This window comes from Ranitomeya imitator, chromosome 1 (assembly GCF_032444005.1).
Source record: "Ranitomeya imitator isolate aRanImi1 chromosome 1, aRanImi1.pri, whole genome shotgun sequence".
NCBI lineage: Eukaryota > Metazoa > Chordata > Amphibia > Anura > Dendrobatidae > Ranitomeya > Ranitomeya imitator.
The window spans coordinates 344,710,841-344,729,201 of record NC_091282.1 but is presented as its reverse complement, the minus strand read 5'-3'; the positions used below and the strand labels follow the sequence as shown (position 1 = coordinate 344,729,201).

The 18,361-nt window shown below is 46.1% G+C and overlaps 1 protein-coding gene across 1 annotated transcript in view; it reads right to left on the bottom strand.

The window, feature by feature from the left end:
• Positions 1–319: 319 nt before the first annotated feature.
• Positions 320–18,361, bottom strand: part of DDX54 (DEAD-box helicase 54) — a 48,522-nt gene continuing 30,480 nt past the window's right edge. Inside the window, exons 16-20 of the mRNA XM_069759870.1 lie at positions 16,048–16,190; positions 15,819–15,926; positions 15,582–15,686; positions 15,118–15,212; positions 320–1,093 (exon numbers count right to left, since the gene is read on the bottom strand). Coding sequence (XP_069615971.1) covers positions 840–1,093; positions 15,118–15,212; positions 15,582–15,686; positions 15,819–15,926; positions 16,048–16,190 — 705 coding nt within the window. The 3' untranslated portion in view covers positions 320–839. The remainder of the gene's footprint in view (positions 1,094–15,117; positions 15,213–15,581; positions 15,687–15,818; positions 15,927–16,047; positions 16,191–18,361) is intronic.

Genomic DNA, 18,361 nt, shown 5'->3' with positions numbered 1-18,361 from the left:
AATATCCTTCTTCTTGTCGGTAGGGTGTATACTGCAGAGGAGGAGCTAACTTTTTTATTTGCATAGTGTCAGCCTCCTAGTGGCAGCAGCATACACCCATGGTTCCTGTGTCCCCCAATGAAAGGCGATAGAGAAAAGATGTTATATGAACATTCACCAATACTTAAATCTGTCTTAATTACTTAGTTTTGGTTACAGTTAACCCCAATTTTAATGTTTTCATTACAAAGAGTCGGGGATTTCATTCCGGTTTTCTTTTGCTATTTTCTGGGAGAAGAACACAGATCTGTGACTTTATTCAGAAGACTGAAAAAATGTCTTTAGTTGAATGCTGGCAGGATTTATTTTGAACTACAACCATCATCGAATATGCACGTTGTTACACATACATATAATGTACAGAAGTATTTCATAAAGTTTATTTACTCGATGGTTTTGCTAGGCGTTCCATATCAGTGTCATAGGAAGCAACGTAATTTGCCACATGTATCCTGACCTGAACTTCAAAGCCTCAAAGGAATATATGAGGCAGTCAAGTTCAAGTCAAGAGGCCCAAGGCCAGTTTGTACTTGGACAGCAATACATGGATATCTGAATTTGGCCTAAAATTAAGAAAATCCAAATCTCTGGTCATAGAAAAATAGTGCCTGTATGCAATCCTCATCAATGAGCAGTTATGCAAAAGTCAAAAAATTACACCAGTGTCGAGCTGTTTAACTGCAGAAAAACTGTTTTTTTTTGCAGCACAGGTCTTGGCTGTATACCCAACAGCAAAGATAGCAATTGAAAAAAAAGCTATGTGAAGTCAGGGCAAGTCCTACAAGTCCATGAGCTGGTCTCTATCTCTTCATTTTGCCTTTCTTGAAACCATTGCTTTTCCCCCTGCCAAAGGCAGATTTCTTCATCTGGTGTACCATTTGCTTTGTTTTGTTGTTTCTCAGTTTCTTCATTCCGCCCTTTTGTAAGAAAAGTTGTTTCTCTTTTGCTTTCCGCTGTTTCAGGATCTGTTGTTTGCTACGGAGCTCAGATTTGACCTTGCCTCGGGGTCCTGTAGCTTCAGGGCGAGGCATTCCTTGAGAGCCCCTACGTCCACCTGTTGGGGGACAGAAGAAATTAGGTAGGGCAGTACAATAGCAAGAGTATTACGCACACTCCTTACTATAATATTTTAATAACCACATACATTTTTATATAGATCAGCTAACCTGGTTAATATCTATAGCTACATATCTCTCTTTTTTTTAAAGATTAAAATGTAATTGAGTGTATTTGCAGTGAATTTCCCAGTAAACTGCTCCATTACAAAAGGAGATTAAAATGATAAGGTTTTTTTATGCAGATTTATAAGGTTTTCAGAGATATATATTTTTCATGAGGAAAATCAGGAAACGATCAAAAGAACGTATGTGTTTCTATGTAAAAACGACTTGCTGTTCTTATGTTCAGGCTTTTGAGCGTCTTAACAGCTTCATGTCTCTAACACCATCAAGCGGTTAAAAAAGTGACCTGACCATTCTACTGACATTTTCCAATCGGAAGACACGCTGTACTTTTACAATGCAAGTCAATGATAAAGCTCAAAAGATGCCTGGATGTCTTTTGGAGCATTATGCCATCATTTTTGCATAAAAAAAAAACACTCAAAAACAAGAGAAATTATGGGTACGTAGTCACTTGAAACGCGTCGATTTCGCATGCCATGTAACTGTCAACACTGATGCTGTTTTACTCTCTGCTGAGAACTTTAGGTGAATAAACACATTTTGAGACAGAATTTGTTTCCCCTGAATTTATTTAGACCAGCAAATAAAATAATCACATTGACATTATACATGCGATCATGCTGCAGTATTTTTTTTTACATAATAATAATACACATAATATTCCGGTTGTAAACTAGGGGGCAGGTCACTGCCATAAGCCATCAGTATGAATATCTAAGCAGCGCACCACATGAAGACCACCCACCGGTCGCCCCGAAGCACGAATCTAATGGCATGGCTGTTGAGGCTGCGGATCTGACGAAAGCAGGTTTTTCGTCCCACATCATTCAGATTATGATCAATGCAAGAAAGCCTGGAAGGCCTTTTTTTGTTTTTTTTCTAAATGCAGCGATACAAAATATATGTACCGTATATACTCGAGTATAAGCCGAGATTTTCAGCCCAAATTTTTGGGCTGAAAGTGCCCCTCTCGGCTTATACTCGAGTCAAGGTGGGCAGCAGGGTCGGCGGGTGAGGGGGAGAGGGCGCTGAGGCATACTCACCTAGTCCCGGCGGTCCTGACGCTCCCCCTGCCGTCACATGGTCTTCGGTGCTGCAGTTCTTCCCCTCTTCAGCGGTCACGTGGGACCGCTCATTAGAGAAATGAATAAGCGGCTCCACCTCCCATTGGGGTGGAGCCGCCTATTCATTTCTCTAATCAGCGGTGCCGGTGACCGCTGATAGAGGAAGAAGCTGCGGCACCGAAGACAGCTGTGCAGGAGAAGGAGCGGGACACCGGGAGCAGGTAAGTATCTCATAGTTACCTGTCCCCGTTCCACACGCCGGGCGTCGCTCCATCTTCCCGGCGCCGCTCCATCTTCCCGGCGTCTATCCGCTCTGACTGTTCAGGTCAGAGGGTGCGATGACGCATATAGTGTGCGCGGCGCCCTCTGCCTGATCAGTCAGTGCAGAGACGCCGGGACCGGACGCCGGGAGCTGCAAGCAAGAGAGGTGAGTATGGCATTTTTTTTTTTATTTATTGCAGCAGCGGCAGCAGCAATGGCAGAGATTTATGTGGAGCATCTATGGGGAAATATGAACGGTGCAGAGCATATATGGGGCACAGATATGGGGAAATATGAACGGTGCAGAGCACTATATGGGGCACAGATATGGGGAAATATGAACGGTGCAGAGCATATATGGGGCACAGATATGGGGAAATATGAACGGTGCAGAGCATATATGGGGCACAGATATGGGGAAATATGAACGGTGCAGAGCACTATATGGGGCACAGATATGGGGAAATATGAACGGTGCAGAGCATATATGGGGCACAGATATGGGGATATATGAACGGTGCAGAGCATATATGGGGCACAGATATGGGGAAATATGAACGGTGCAGAGCACTATATGGCACAGCTATGGGGAAATATGAACGGTGCAGAGCACTATGTGGGGCACAGATATGGGGAAATATGAACGGTGCAGAGCATATATGGGGCACAGATATGGGGAAATATGAACGGTGCAGAGCATATATGGGGCACAGATATGGGGAAATATGAACGGTGCAGAGCACTATATGGCACAGCTATGGGACAATAATGAACGGTGCAGAGCACTATATGGCACATCTATGGGGAAATAATGAACGGTGCAGAGCATATATGGCAGAGCTATGGGGAAATATGAACGGTGCAGAGCACTATATGGCACATCTATGGGGAAATAATGAACGGTGCAGAGCACTATATGGCACATCTATGGGGAAATAATGAACGGTGCAGAGCATATATGGCACAGCTATGGGGAAATAATGATCTATTTTTATTTTTGAAATTCACCGGTAAATGCTGCATTTCCACCCTAGGCTTATACTCGAGTCAATAAGTTTTCCCAGTTTTTTGTGGCAAAATTAGGGGGGTCGGCTTATACTCGGGTCGGCTTATACTCGAGTATATACGGTATATTTTTTTAAATTGTTTTATTTTGAATTGGACAAAAGGAGGTGCTTTGAACGGTGTTATTTAATATTCTTTAAAAGTTTTTTTTTTTTTCATTTTACTGACCTCAATAGTCCCCCTTGGAGACTTGAAGCTGCGATCATCCAATCGCATGTGCTACATATATAGAGAGTGAGAGAGCACGGCTTCAGCACTACTATGTGTAGCAGAAATCACGATCTCAGACGTAATAATCCATCCATGTGCCCTGGGCCTATTTGACCAGGCATGGATTATTACGTCCGCGTGATCGCCCACGCACACAGGGGGTGTGCGGGCGATCGCCGCCGTGTGTCAGCTGATTCTGACAGTTGACACCCGGCACTATGACACCCGGCACTATGTGCCAGGAGTAGTCACAGACCGCTCCCAGCACTTTATCTCTGAAATAGGGATTTTTGTGCACTCACCGTAAAATCCTTTTCTCCGAGCCACTCATTGGGGGACACAGGACCGTGGGTGTATGCTGCTGCCACTAGGAGGGTGACACTAAGTAAATACAAAAAAGGTTAGCTCCTCCTCTGCAGTATACACCGCCCACTGGCTCTGGATAATGCCAGTTCGTAGCAAAGCAGTAGGAGATTAACAAGATTTAACCGTAGGAACAACATGTCAAAGACTAAAACACTCATCATAGGCAACAAGCCAAAAACAAGTGTGGGTGCTGTGTCCCCCAATGAGTGGCTCGGAGAAAAGGATTTTACGGTGAGTACACAAAAATCCCTATTTCTCCATCGCCACATTAGGGGGCACAGGATCGTGGGTCGTCCAAAAGCAGTCCCTGGGTGGGAATTAACAACCCAACAGTGTAAACTTATGGCACCTGCTGTCTGCAGGTGCGCTACCGCTGCCTGCAGAATACGCTTACCCAGGCTTGCATCTGAGGATGCCCGAGTATGGACATTGTAATGCTTTGAAAAGGTATGCAGGCTAGACCAGCTCGCAGCTTTGCAAACCTGCTCTGCAGATGCTTGATTCCGAATGGCCCAGGAAGCAAACACCGACCGAGGAGTGTGCCCTGAGGCCCGCAGGGATAGGCTTGCCTCTGACGCGGTAAGCCTCTTGAATGGTCGACCGAATCCATCTGGCAATTGACGATTTAGAAGTGGCCAGTCCCTTCCGGTGTCCCGCCGGGAGCACGAAAAGAATATCCGTCTGAGGAAAAGATGCCGTCCTGGACACGTACTTCCTGAGAGCCCTGACAAGATCCAAGGAGTGAAGACCTTCTCCACGCACGCGGTGCGTTGGAGTAGGGCAAAGAGACGGTAGTACGATATCCTCATTGAGGTGGAAGGAAGACACCACCTTCAGGAGGAAAGTAGGGGACGGTCTGAGGACCACCTTGTCTCGGTGGAACGTAAGGAACGGCGTCCAACAGGAAAGAGCAGCCAACTCCGAGACTCGCCTGATCGAGGTAATAGCGAAGAGAAAGGTCACCTTCCATGAAAGAGATAAAGGGATGTCCTGCAACGGCTCGAAGTGAGATTCCTGCAGGACACCCAGGACCAGATTAAGGTCCCACGCCTCTAGAGGTGCTTTGTAGGGAGGTGCCACGTGAGAGACTCCCTGAAAGAACGTACTGACCTGAGGTTTGGAAGCAATTTTTCGTTGAAAAAGGACTGACAAGGCCCCAAAGCCCCAAGTCGAGACCGGATTGGAGGAAATCCAGGATGATAGGGATGTTGAAAACCATCAGAGGGCGACCTCTGCTTCTGCACCAATCAAAGAAGATCCTCCAGGTCCGATGGTAGATGCACGATGACACCGGTTTTCGGGCATTGATAAAGGTGGAAACTACCTCACGGGAAAGACCTGTGTGAGTCAGAACCCAGGACTCAACAGCCATGCCGTGAAACACAGGGCCCCTGAGTTCTGGTGGTAGATCGGGCCCTGAGAAAGTAGATCTGGTAGGCGCCAAGGAATGTCTGCGATGAGCTGGACCAGCTCTGCATACCACGGCCTGCGAGGCCAATCCGGGGCGATGAGAATCACCAGGACATCCTCTGCTCTGATCTTCCTAATGACTCTGGGAAGCAGGGGCGGGGGGGGGGGGGGGTTTGGGAGAACAGGTAAGGGAGGCGAAACTGACTCCAAGAAAGGACTAGCGCGTCCGCCCCGATTGCTCTGGGGTCCCGGGACCGGGCCACAAACTGAGGTACCTTGGCATTGAACCAGGAAGCCATCAAGTCTACGTCCGGAGTACCCCAACGAAGGCAAATCTGTTGGAATATGTCCTGATGGAGAGACTACTCTCCTGAGGCAAGACCTTGCCGGCTGAGAAAATCCGCGGCCCAATTCTCCACTCCTGGAATGTGAACGGCCAATATAACCGAGTGGTTGTTTTTGGCCCAACGAAGGGTGTGCTCTACCTCGCACATTGCAGCTCTGCTGCGAGTTCCCCTTTGATGGTTTATATAAGCCACAGCCGTGGCATTGTCCGACTAGATACGGATGGGGCGGCCTGCTAGGAGATAATGGAACCGCTTTAGGGACAGCTGAATCACACATATCTCCAGGATATTGATGGGAAGACGAGACTCGTGATGAGTCCAGGTTCCATGCGCAGTGTGATGGCGAAAGACCGCTCCCCAGCCTAGGAGGCTCGCGTCGGTAATGACTACCAGCCAATGGACTGGGAGGAAGGACCTCCCTTGGAGGAGAGAGGATCGGAGCATCCACCACTGGAGTGTCTGCTTAACCCGAGGAGAGAGAAGACACAGTCGGTCGAGGGAAAATGGACTCCCGTCCCATGCATCCAGCAGAGCGTGCTTTAGGGGACGGAGGTGTAGTTGCGCAAATGGAATGCCTCCATTGTGGCCACCATCTTCCCGAGAGTCCTCATGCCGAAACGGATGGAACAGGGGGACGGCTGAAGAAGCTTCCAGACCCCCTGTTGAAGAGCCAGGACCTTGTCCCGAGGAAGAAGCACCAACCCTAGGGAGGTGTCCAGGGTCATGCCCAGGAAAGAGATCCATTGAGCTGGAACAGGAGAGGACTTTTTTAAATTGACCAGCCAGCCCAGCCAAAAAAGGGTATCTAAGGAAATGCGGACGCACTCCTCGCAGGCTTGGAAAGATGGGGCTTTGACCAGTAAGTCGTCTAGTAGGGAAGCATGACTAGACCCCGAGAATGCAGAATGGCCATGACAGCCGCCATGACCTTTGTGAAAACTCTGGGGGCGGTGGCAAGTCCGAAAGGCAAGGCCGTGAACTGAAAATGTTCCTCTCCGATGGCGAAGAAACCTTTGATGAGGTAGGAAGATTGGGATGTGAAGGTACGCATCCCGGATGTCGATGGATGCTAAGAATTCGCCGTGTGCCATCGAGGCAATGACGGAACGGAGAGATTCCATCCTGAAATGATGGACTTTGACAAATCTGTTCAAGAGCTTTAGGTCCAGGATGGGCCTTACTGTTCCATCCTTTTTGGGGACCATAAATAGATTTGAATAAAAATGGCAGAACCTTTCGTCCTCAGACAGGGACAATCACTCCGTCTTGAATGGCCTAGGAAAAACCCGAGCACGCATTCCCGTTTCGGGAGGGTGGGAAGCGAAAAACCGGGTTGGAGGGGGAGAAGAAAAAACGATTTTATAACCGGAGGACACCAGATCCCTGACTCACTCGTCGTGAATGACTGCGAGCCAATCATGACGAAACAAAAGAAGGTGTTCGCCTACTCTGCTGGTGTCGTCCGGACGAGATTGCGAGTCATTTAGAAGAAGATGGTTGGGGTCTGGATCCTCTGGACTTAGACTGTGTGGAGTGGCCCCTCCAGGAATGGTTGGGCCTGTATGAAGCCTGAGGGCTTTTGTCTCTGCCGGCACGGCGCCCCGAACCAGGGGAATTGGCTGAGGAGTGCCATACATAAGTTCCACGAAAGGGCCGAAAACGAGCCTGCGGCTGTCGTCGGAACGGTTGCCTAAATCTCTGCTGGGGGAGGGAAGTACTTTTTTCCCCCGTAGCGTCTGAAATCAGTTTGTCCAGCTTTTCGCCAAATAGACGGCCACCGAGATAAGGCAGAGACGTGAGGGACTTTTTAGATACGGAGTCCACTCGCCAGTTCCTCAGGCATAGCGCTCTCCTAATCGCTACAGCGTTTGAAGCCGTAAGTGCAGAGCAGTTCGCCTCATCCAGGGAAGAGTTTACTAACTAATTGCCCGCCAGGGAAATTTTGTCAGAAGGAAGGGCCTTATCCTCAAAAGCTGAGCGGGCAAGACTGTCAACTAGGCGATCTGTGGGATCTTTGATAGAAGATCCGTCCGGCACAGATAGGACAGTTTTAGAGGACAAACATGAGACAGGAGGATCCTCAGGAGGGGATTCTGTCCATTGTTTGCGTAGATCAGGAGAAAAAGGATATTTGGACTCCAGAGATCTCTGGCCCTGAAAGCGTTTGTTTGGATGCTCCCTATGTCACTGGACTATGTCCTGGAACTCCGGGTGATTGGCAAACACCCTGTGAGTATGTTTGGTCCTTTTGAAAGACACAAAATTATCCGTGCTGGAGGTCGCCGGTTCCTCATCAACCTGAAGGGACTGGTTGACGGCCTCGATGAGACTATCTATAGTGCTCTGATAACCTGGCGACTCCAGATCTAGAGGCCCATCAGACTCAGGATCAGGGTCCTGGTCGGAAGAGGTGCCTGGGGAGTGAGAGCGGGAAGCGGAGCTAACGGACGCCGAGGCATCGGAGGGCCTGGGGGACGAGCTACGGACACGCTTCCTAGATGACCGCTTGTGCTTAGAATGAGAGCAGCCCCTGCAGGCTGAAGATTCCGCAGCCGTAGTGGAAGCTGCCTGAATAGGCGGATTAGTGGTCCTGCTCCTGGTTGGATCCTAGAGGGACTCGATAGCTTTAGTCAAAGAAGCCATAGATTGCGAAAGTGACAAAGCCCACTCAGGGGGGCTGGTCAACGCAGGCTCGTTTGCGGTGGGGGGCTCCTGAGCGCATTTAGGGTCACAAGCATTACAGAGCGGAGCAGTATGCCTGCTTGGTATCGCAGCCTGACAGGAGGTGCCAAAATTGAAGAACACTATGTGTTTTTTTTTTTTGGTCAGTTAATCTCCGTGCAGAGCTGTGGGGCACCTCCTAGTGAGCGGAGCACTGTGTGCAGGAGTAGGAGGGCCTGTGTGTCAGTGTGCAGCGCACCGTCCCAGGTCCTGTGTCCGGATGCCACACTGAAACCGAAGAGGATTTGGTGGCGTTCTGAGGGTCCTGAGAGACACCGGGAGCTCTAGGCGTGCATAACCTCCGTCTAAGATGGCCGCTGAGAGCTGAGAGGCGCTTCCCGCAGTGTGTGAGAAGCAGTGGGCGGAGCCTAGCGTGACAAGGAATGCAGCCTAGCTGAGGCCAAAGCCGGGGACTAAATTAGCGGTACCCGGTCACGAAATGCGGCCGATCCTGTGGTGCGCTCGGGAGCCCCCCCACCCCTATCAGACTCACCGCTTGTGGTCCTCTTCAGGTGAGGTACGAGGGGAGGTGTAGTCAACCTCAATCCACCGCCCTCTTGATGAGGGGGAGGAGAGGGACTGAGGAGCTCCATGCAGCACCGCTGTTCCACAGTGGTGGTGCAGAGGGAGGGCGGCCGGACTGTGCCCAGGAAAAGTGCCTCTGTGTATCCTAAGGGTTCGCTCCCCTAGGATTTCACAGGGCTAGTTCACGGCCGAACATCCCACGTCACAGGAAAGGGTACAGGGAGTAAACTCGCCGTGTTCGCCTGTGGATCTTTCGGGGGAGATCGGCCCACTTAAAAAGGGTCTGCCGCCCCCTTCATCCTCTTGCGCAAAGTTAAAAATAAAATTAAAAAAGTCTGGAAAAAAATCAGACGCAGTATGCCTCCTACGGACACTAAGCAAGAACTGGTGTTATCCGGAGCCAGTGGGCGGTGTATACTGCAGAGGAGGAGCTAACCTTTTTTGTATTTACTTAGTGTCAGCCTCCTAATGGCAGCAGCATACACCCACGGTCCTGTGTCCTCCAATGTGGCGATGGAGAAATACTGGAGTCAGACGGAACCCCTGGCAGAAGATTCTCTATAATGAGGCAGATGTAGGCACTGTGGACGTCGTCTGACCTATGATCCGGCGGTGTCCATCTTTTTAGGATTGCATAAAAGTCCCGTCGGCCACAGTTTTGTGCACTTCTAAAAAGAAGGACACCGCTGAACAGAGGCCTGACGGAGTCCAGAGTAAATCTGATGCCTCATTATAGTGATTGGATCCCTCAGGGGTTTCATCTGAATTACGTCACTCAGAGATTCAGATGGAAACTCCAAAGTAAGCGCTCAGTGTAGAGCGCCAGATAAATGTGATTCGAAACGTTATATAAAATGTTCCCAATAAACACTTCAAATCAATCCACAAAAAAAAGCAAGCCCTCATTCAGGTCTGTCATCTGGTAATGGAAATATAAGGGGCTTCCACTTTACTGGTAGCACAAAGCCTCTGGGAAAAGTGTACTTAAACCACATATTGTGTCGTTTGGCATTTCTGAAGCGATGAGAGCCCACCTAACTTGCGGGTGCATGTCTCCAGAAGCACGGGCTGGGCATAACGTACTGGTGACTGCAACGTACTGGTCACTACAACGGCAGTTTGTAATTTTCACTCAGCAACATTCAACAAAATACCCATGGAGTCAAATCGTCACACCTGTGGATAAATTCCCCAAGGGGTATAGTTTCCTAAATGGGGTAACTTGAGGGAGGATTCTGCTCTTTTAGCAATTAGGGGCTCTGTATATGGAGTCCGCAAATTGTTCCAGGAAAATCTGTGCTCTAGGAGGCAAATAGCTCCATTCCTCCCGAGTCTCTCCGTATGGCTAAGTACTACTGTATTGCCACATTCAGTAAAAATTGTGGGACAAATTTTGATGCCATTTGTACCCACTTCTTGTGTGAAAATGTAAATTATTTTGTCAAAGCAAAATTTTGGTGGTAAAAATGTGAATTATTTTGTCTTCACTGCCCAATGGTATAAAATTCTGTGACACACCAATGATTTCAATATGATCACTGCACCCCTAGATTAATTCATTTTGAGAGGTGTAGTTTGTACAATGGGGTCACTTATGAGGGGTTCTGCTGTTCAGGCACCTCATGGCTCCCCAGTGGGTCATGGCACCTGCAAACCACAAGTCAACTCTGGCGCTCCTTGCGTTCTATTTCCAGATTACATGTAGGGTATTGGCACACTCTGTTAAAAAACGCACCTCAGTTTGTTGGAAAAAAAATTGCTATTAGCCCTTAGAAAAAATAAAAACTTGGCTAAAAACATTTTAGTGGTAAAAATGTAATTTATTCTTTCTTCACTGCTCAGTGATATAAAACACTGAGGCACATGTGGTGTCAATATCATAACTGCACCCCTAGATGAATTCATTGGGGAGTGTCGTTTTCTAAATAAGTTCACATATAGGGGGTTTCTGTTCTTCTGGCACCCCAGGAGCTCTGCCAATGTGAAATGGCACCCTCTAACCATTCCAGCAAAATTTGAACTCCAATATGGTGCCTCTTCCCTTCTGAACTTTGCACTGTGCCTCAAAAGTAGTATTCCCCCACATATGGGGTATTGGCTTACTCAGGTTAAATTGCACAACAAATTGAGTGGTGTAATTTCTCCTGCTACCCTTATGAAAATGCAAAATTGGGGGCCAAAATAACATTTTTGTGAGGAAATGTGATTTTATTACGTTCATGGCTCATCCTTATAAACGTCTGTGAAGCACCTGGGGGTTCAAGGTGCTCACCAGGCATCTAAATACATTCCTTCAGGGGTCTAGTTTCCAAAATGGGGTCACTTGTGAGGGGGGTTCCACTGTTTAGGCACATCAGGGGCTCTCCAAATGGGACATGACATCTGCTAATGATTCCAGCAAATTTTGCATTAAAAAAGTCAAATGACGCTCCTTCCCTTCCGAGCCCTGCCATGCACCCAAACAGTAGTTTTCTCTCTCATACTAGATTTCAATGTACTCAGGAGTAGGGTTGAGCGAAACGGATCGTTCATTTTCAAAAGTCGCCGACTTTTGGCAAAGTCGGGTTTCATGAAACCCGACCCGATCCCTGTGTGGGGTCGGCCATGCGGTACGCGACTTTCGCGCCAAAGTCGCGTTTCGTATGACGCGCTTGGCGCCATTTTTTTCAGCCAATGAAGGGGCGTGGGCAGAGTGATGACATAGGTCTTAGGGGCGTGGACGCCTATCGCCATGTTGTCGCTTGTGCGCTGTAGCGATTTGCACTGTGTAACACCAGCTTTTCAGTTCAGGGACGGACGGGAGAGAGAGAGAGAGAGAGAGAGAGAGAGAGAGAGAGAGAGAAGGGGCGTGGGCAGAGTGATGACATAGGTCTTAGGGGCGTGGACGCCTATACGCTGTAGCGATTTGCACTGTGTAACACCAGCTTTTCAGTTCAGGGACGGGAGGGAGAGAGGGAGAGGGAGAGGGAGAGAGAGAGAGAAAAAAATAAATAAATAAAAAAAATAATTCCCATTGGCTTTGCATTGGGTTTTGTGTTTCGGTCGATCCTCGACTTTTCGCCATAATCCCGGCTCGACCCTAAAAAAGTCAAGGTCGCTCAACCCTACTCAGGAGAAATTGTGCAACAAATTGTATGGTGCAATTTCTCCTGTTACCCTTATGAAAATGCAATATTTTGTACTAAAAATATATTTGTTGGGAAAATTAGATATTTTTTATTTTTACGGCTCAACGTTATAAACTTCTGTGAAGCATCTGAGGGTTCGCTGTGCTCACCACACATGTAGATCAGTTCCCTGAGTGGTGTAGTTTCCAAAATGGTGTCACTTGTGGGGATTTTCACTGTTTAGGCACATCAGTGGCTCTCCAAATGCGACATGGCGTCTGCTAATTGTTCAAGCAAATTTTGCATTCAAAAAGTCAAATGGCGCTCCTTCCCTTCCCAGCTCTGCCGTGCGCCCAAACAGTGGTTTTCTCCCTCATATGGGGTATCTGCAATCTCAGGAGAAATTGCTCAGGTCCATTTTTTTCCTGTTGCCCTTTCAAAATAAAAAAATTTGGACCTGAAGTTAATTCTTTGTGAAAAATGTTAAATGTTCATTTTTTTCCACATTCCAAAAACTCCTGTGAAGCACCTAAAGGGTTGATAAACTTAATGAATGTGGTTTTGAGCACCTTGAGGGGTGCAGTTTTTAGAATGGTGTCACTTTTGGGTATCTTCTATCATGTATCATAGATCAGCTGTCATATGTGGGGAAGGATTGGGGCTCAGAGACACGGTCCGCATGAAAGGCAGGGGACATAACTTTAAACGTACCTATATGTCCAAGGTTGTGTAGGGGATAAAAGGGGTTGTCCACTACTGGACAACTTCAGCTCAACTTCAACTCAATAATTTCAGGAGCCCAATTAAAATAAAAACAGTGTATACTCACCTTCTGCAGTGGTTGCGTTCCAGTAATGTCAGCGCTGCTGTTTCTGGAGAGTTACGTGACTTGTTGTAACACGCAAGCTGCAACCTTCACTATTTCATCAGAGCGGACGTCAGCCCAGATGGGAATTGATAAGTTCCAGCCGCCACATGTCGCAACAAGTCACGCAAGAACGGCACTGCTGCAGGTGAGTATACACTGTTTTTTATTTTAACTTTTCTCCAGAAATTAATGAATTGAGATTGTCCAGTAATGGACAACCACGTTAATCCCTTCCTGACATTGGATCTACTGATATGTCCAATTTCGGGTTCCCTTCTTTGATGCAAGCTCAGGAAGTGAGCGTCCATCATTGGCGGCTAATACTGGCTGTGTTATTCAGCCAGCCTCTGCCTGGAACAGCAGGGGGTGGAGATGATCTTTGCTTTTACAAGCTCTTTTGCGCTTTCAATTTTGATGTGGTCTGTGCTCATAAATCAGCTGAGAGAAGTTTAGAAAGAGACAGATAAAATATTTACAAACCCTCCCACTGCTCCATTAGATCGAGTTCACTAATTATTATTATTATTATTTATTTATATAGCACCATTGATTCCATGGTGCTGTACATGAGAAGGGGTTACATACAAGTTACAAATATCACATACAGTAAACAAACTAACAATGACAGACTGATACAGAGGGGCGAGGACCCTGCCCTTGCGGGCTTACATTCTACAGGATTATGGGGAAGGAGACAGTAGGTTGAGGGTTGCAGGAGCTCCGGTGTTGGTGAGGCGGTAGCTCCGGTGTTGGTGAGGCGGTAGCTCCGGTGTTGGTGAAGCGGTAATGGAACCTTAACTTAATTGTGCAGCAAGCAATAGATGTAATATAAAATGTAATGATTTTTACAGACACATACATACACTGAAGTGATAAAAATTGTCCCCAAAGCCCCTTTAAATGCAGCTGTCAATCTGTTAGTCCTCGGAAAGCAGTATTTAATTAATGCCCCCCCCCCCCATAATTTGATTGTGGGTTACTATGGCAGCTGTGGGACTCCTGAAGAACTATAAACATGTATTGCAATAATTTTCTGGGAGAAATACTTCAATTTCTGGAACAACTGCTTGTGCAGCTTTTTCTACCACACTTTTTCCTTCCACTCAACTTTCCATTAATATGCTTGGGTACAGCTCTCTGTGAACAGCCAGCTTCTTTACCAATGATCTTTTGTGGCTTACCCTCCTTGCAGAGTGTGTCAATGACTGCCTTCTGGACATCTGTCAGGTCAGCAGTCTTCCCCATGATTGTGGAGCCTACTGAAACAGACTAAGACCTTTTTGTGGAAGCCTTTGCAGGTGTTTTTTTTAATTATTCTAATTTACTGTGTTTTACTGGGTTTTCATTGGCTGCAAGCCATAATCATCAACATAAACAGAAATAAGCACTTGAAATGGATCACTCTGTTTGTAATGACTCTATATAACATGAGTTTCATTTTTGCATTGAAGAACTGAAATGAATTAACTTTTTGATGATATTCTAATTTTGTGAGAAGAACCTGTAGTTGGTTCAGGAAGGAGTCTACCCTATGCTGGGATATTTTTCCTGGTCTTTTTGGAAGTTCATTCTAATGGAATGTTTTATGTAAATTTTAAGCAATAACGTGATTTTATACTTAGGTTTCATTTTGGTGGGTCTGGATATTTGGGCTTATTTTAATCTAGGTATTCCTGCTTGGGGTATGATACTGTTATTACTGCTGTTAATAATAATAATAAAAAGTATTATTATTATTATACATTTTTATAGCGCCATTTATTCCATGGAGTTTTACATGTGAATACGGGGCAAATAAAGACAAATACATTAAACATGAGCAAAAAACAAGGCACACGGGTACATAAGGAGGGAGGACCCTGCCCGCGAGGGCCCACAGTCTGCAGGGGAAGGGTGATGAAACACTAGGAGAGTTACTAAATTAAAGCAATTACATTTCAAATCACTTACCTCTGCCCTTCCTATGTGATTTTCCTGTCTGTCTGTCTTCCTCCTCTTCAGAATCCTGATCATCAATCTTATATTTCTTCTTCCAATCCTCATATCTAGTTAGAGTAAAGGAGGTAAAACCAAATTTTGGACATTTCTAGGAAACATATACTGTACGTAAGCGAATGTTCACATCTGGCATTTTTCCTGCATTTTTTTTTTTTTTTTTTTTACAATATAATTTATTTTTTTAATCCCTGCTGCGTATTTTCCAAGACACAGCATATCAATTATTTCAGAACTTTTCATCCATTTAAATAAATGGGTGACAAGATCAAATAAAAACGCAAAAGAAAAAAAAAGTACAAAGTAAAAAGGTGGCAAACACAACATGTGAACATTGGCATTTTGGATCTCTACGATCTGTGATTTTGCTTTTGGCATCAGTATATTACAAAAAAAATGCATGTAATCTGAAAGGATACATGTTAGTTTTATAAGAGCTGCTAATCACTCGTCCACTCTCTGTCTTTATTTTCTTCTTATCCTCATGTCCTCCTGCTCCTACAAACTTCTTTTTCTTTCTATCCCTATAATTGGGTTAGAAAAGATAACATTAAACCTTCAAACTCTTTAGGGTATGAATTTACAATAGTCATTTTTTTATTATGACTTTGCAGTAAGTGACACACTGTGTTACATTTACATTTTCCAAAACGCACCACTTCATGATGTGCTTAGTCTTCCTAAGATCCTCAGTCTGGTCACCCAGCAGATCCAGCACTGCCCCAGCAGCTGCCTGCTCAAAGCTGTTGCTTGCAATGCTTAGTCTGTACAATAAAAAGTAAACAAAGATGTAAACACTGAAAATATCAGTATTAAGTTTACAAAAATGGGAAACCAAAAGTCACAAACCAGTGTGAAGTTAAACTGAAATCACAGATCTCTTACCCCCGCTCACTCTCAAAGTCTTTTGGTCTGTATGGAACATAGTATTCTGGATCCTGAGAAACATCTCCTTTCTTTTTCTTGGTTTCTTCATTTTCAGCTGCATCTTCTCTTTTCCTCTTACCGAGTACTTGTGAAAAGACTCCCTGACAGAGAAAAAAACAACTCCATGCTTAGTATAGCCAATAACTTTGATATGGCTAGTCTCAGCCCTTTCATACACCGTCGGCACCAACTCTAACTCTAATCCTGGATCTGTAGCCCCTCAATCACCAAGGTCAATAGACACTGCAGCATCTAAATAGTGAACCATAAGGCGATGGCTCCCTCTGCCACCCTAGCAGTGCTCACAATGTGATCCCTATTCACACATGAGGAACACTGTAAAGACAAATCTGAAAAAACTAATACAATAAAAAATAATGGTGAAAAAGCTGTGTTTTTTTTTTTTCAATTCCCCAAAATTAAAAAGGCACTCCCACCGAACTTTTTATTGCCTAGTGCTACTCTGGTCCTCTGCTGGGTCTCATGATGGCTATTCCGACTTGCCAGCTCACGTTGGGGTTTGTGTGTCAACTGGAAGTCATTTTTACAATGTGAGTCTATGGAGCCTCATTCTGAGGCTCCATCATACAGTTGTGTGAAAGTGAATTTGTACCCTTTCTGACCTCCTATTCTTTTGCATGTTTGTCACACACTTAAATGTTTCAGATCACCAAACAAATGTAAATATTAGACAAAGATAACACAAGGAAACACAAAATGCAGTTTTTAAATCAAGGTATTTATTACTAAGGGTACCATTACACTATACGATTTACCAACGATCACGACCAGCGATGCGACCTGGCCGTGATCGTTGGTAAGTCGTTGTGTGGTCGCTGGAGAGCTGTCACACAGACAGCTCTCCAGCGACCAACGATGCCAAGGTCCCCGGGTAACCAGGGTAAACATCGGGTTACTAAGCGCAGGGCCGCGCTTAGTAACCCGATGTTTACCCTGGTTACCAGCGTAAAAAAAACCAAACACTACATACTTACATTCCGGTGTCTGTCCCTTGCCGTCTGCTTCCCGCACTGACTGACTGCCGGCCGTAAAGTGAAAGCACAGCACATCACCGCTGTGCTCTGCTTTCACTTTACGGCCGGCAGTCAGTCAGTGCGGGAAGCAGACGGCAAGGGACCTGACGGACACCGGAATGTGAGTATGTACTGTTTTTTTTTTTTACATTTACGATGGTAACCAGGATAAACATCGGGTTACTAAGCGCGGCCCTGCGCTTAGTAACCCGATGTTTACCCTGGTTACAAGTGAACGCATCGCTGGATCGGTGTCACACACACCGATCCAGCGATGACAGCGAAAGATTCAGCGACGAAAGAAAGTTCCAAACGATCTGCTACGACGTACGATTCTCAGCAGGGTCCCTGATCGCTGCTGCGTGTCAGACACAGCGATATCGTATGGATATCGCTGGAACGTCACGGATCGTACCGTCGTAGCGACAAAAGTGCCACTGTGAGACGGTACCCTAAGGGAGAAAAACATCCAAACCTACAGGGCCTTTTGTGAAAATTGATTGCCCCTACACCTAATAACTGATTGGTCCACCCTTATCAGTAACAACTGCAATGAAGTGTTTGCGATAACTGGCAATGAGTCTTTTACAACGCTCTGGAGTAATTTTGGCCACTCACCTTTGGAGCATTGCTGTAATTCAGCCACATTCAAGGGTTTTCGGCCATGAACTGCCTTTTTAAGGTCATGCCACAGCATCTCAATTTGATTAAGGTCAAAACTCTGACTAGGACACTCCAAACTCTTAATTTTGTTTTTATTAAGCCATTAAAAGGTGGACTTGCTGGTGTGTTTTAGATCATTGTCCTGCTGCATAACCCAAGAGTGCTTCAACTTGAGGTCACAGATGGCCGGATGTTCTCCTTTAGATATTTTCTGGCAAAACTGAGACGAGCATTTATGTTCTTATTTCTCAGCAGTGGTTTTCATCTTCGAACTCTGCCATGCAGACCATTTTTGCCCAGTCTCTTATGGTGGAGTCATGAACACTGATCTTAACTGAGGAAAGTAAGGCCTGCAGTTCTTTGGATGTTGTTATGGGGTCTTTTGTGACCGCTTGGATGAGTCATCGCTGCAGTATTAGGGTCATTTTGGTTGGCCGGCTACTCCTGGGAAGGTCCACCACTGTTCCACATTTTCGCCATTTGAGGATAATAGCTCTCACTGTGGTTTAAGTGATTTCTTGATTGAGAACAGGTGTGACAGTAATCAGGCCTGGATGTGGCAACAGAAATTGAAC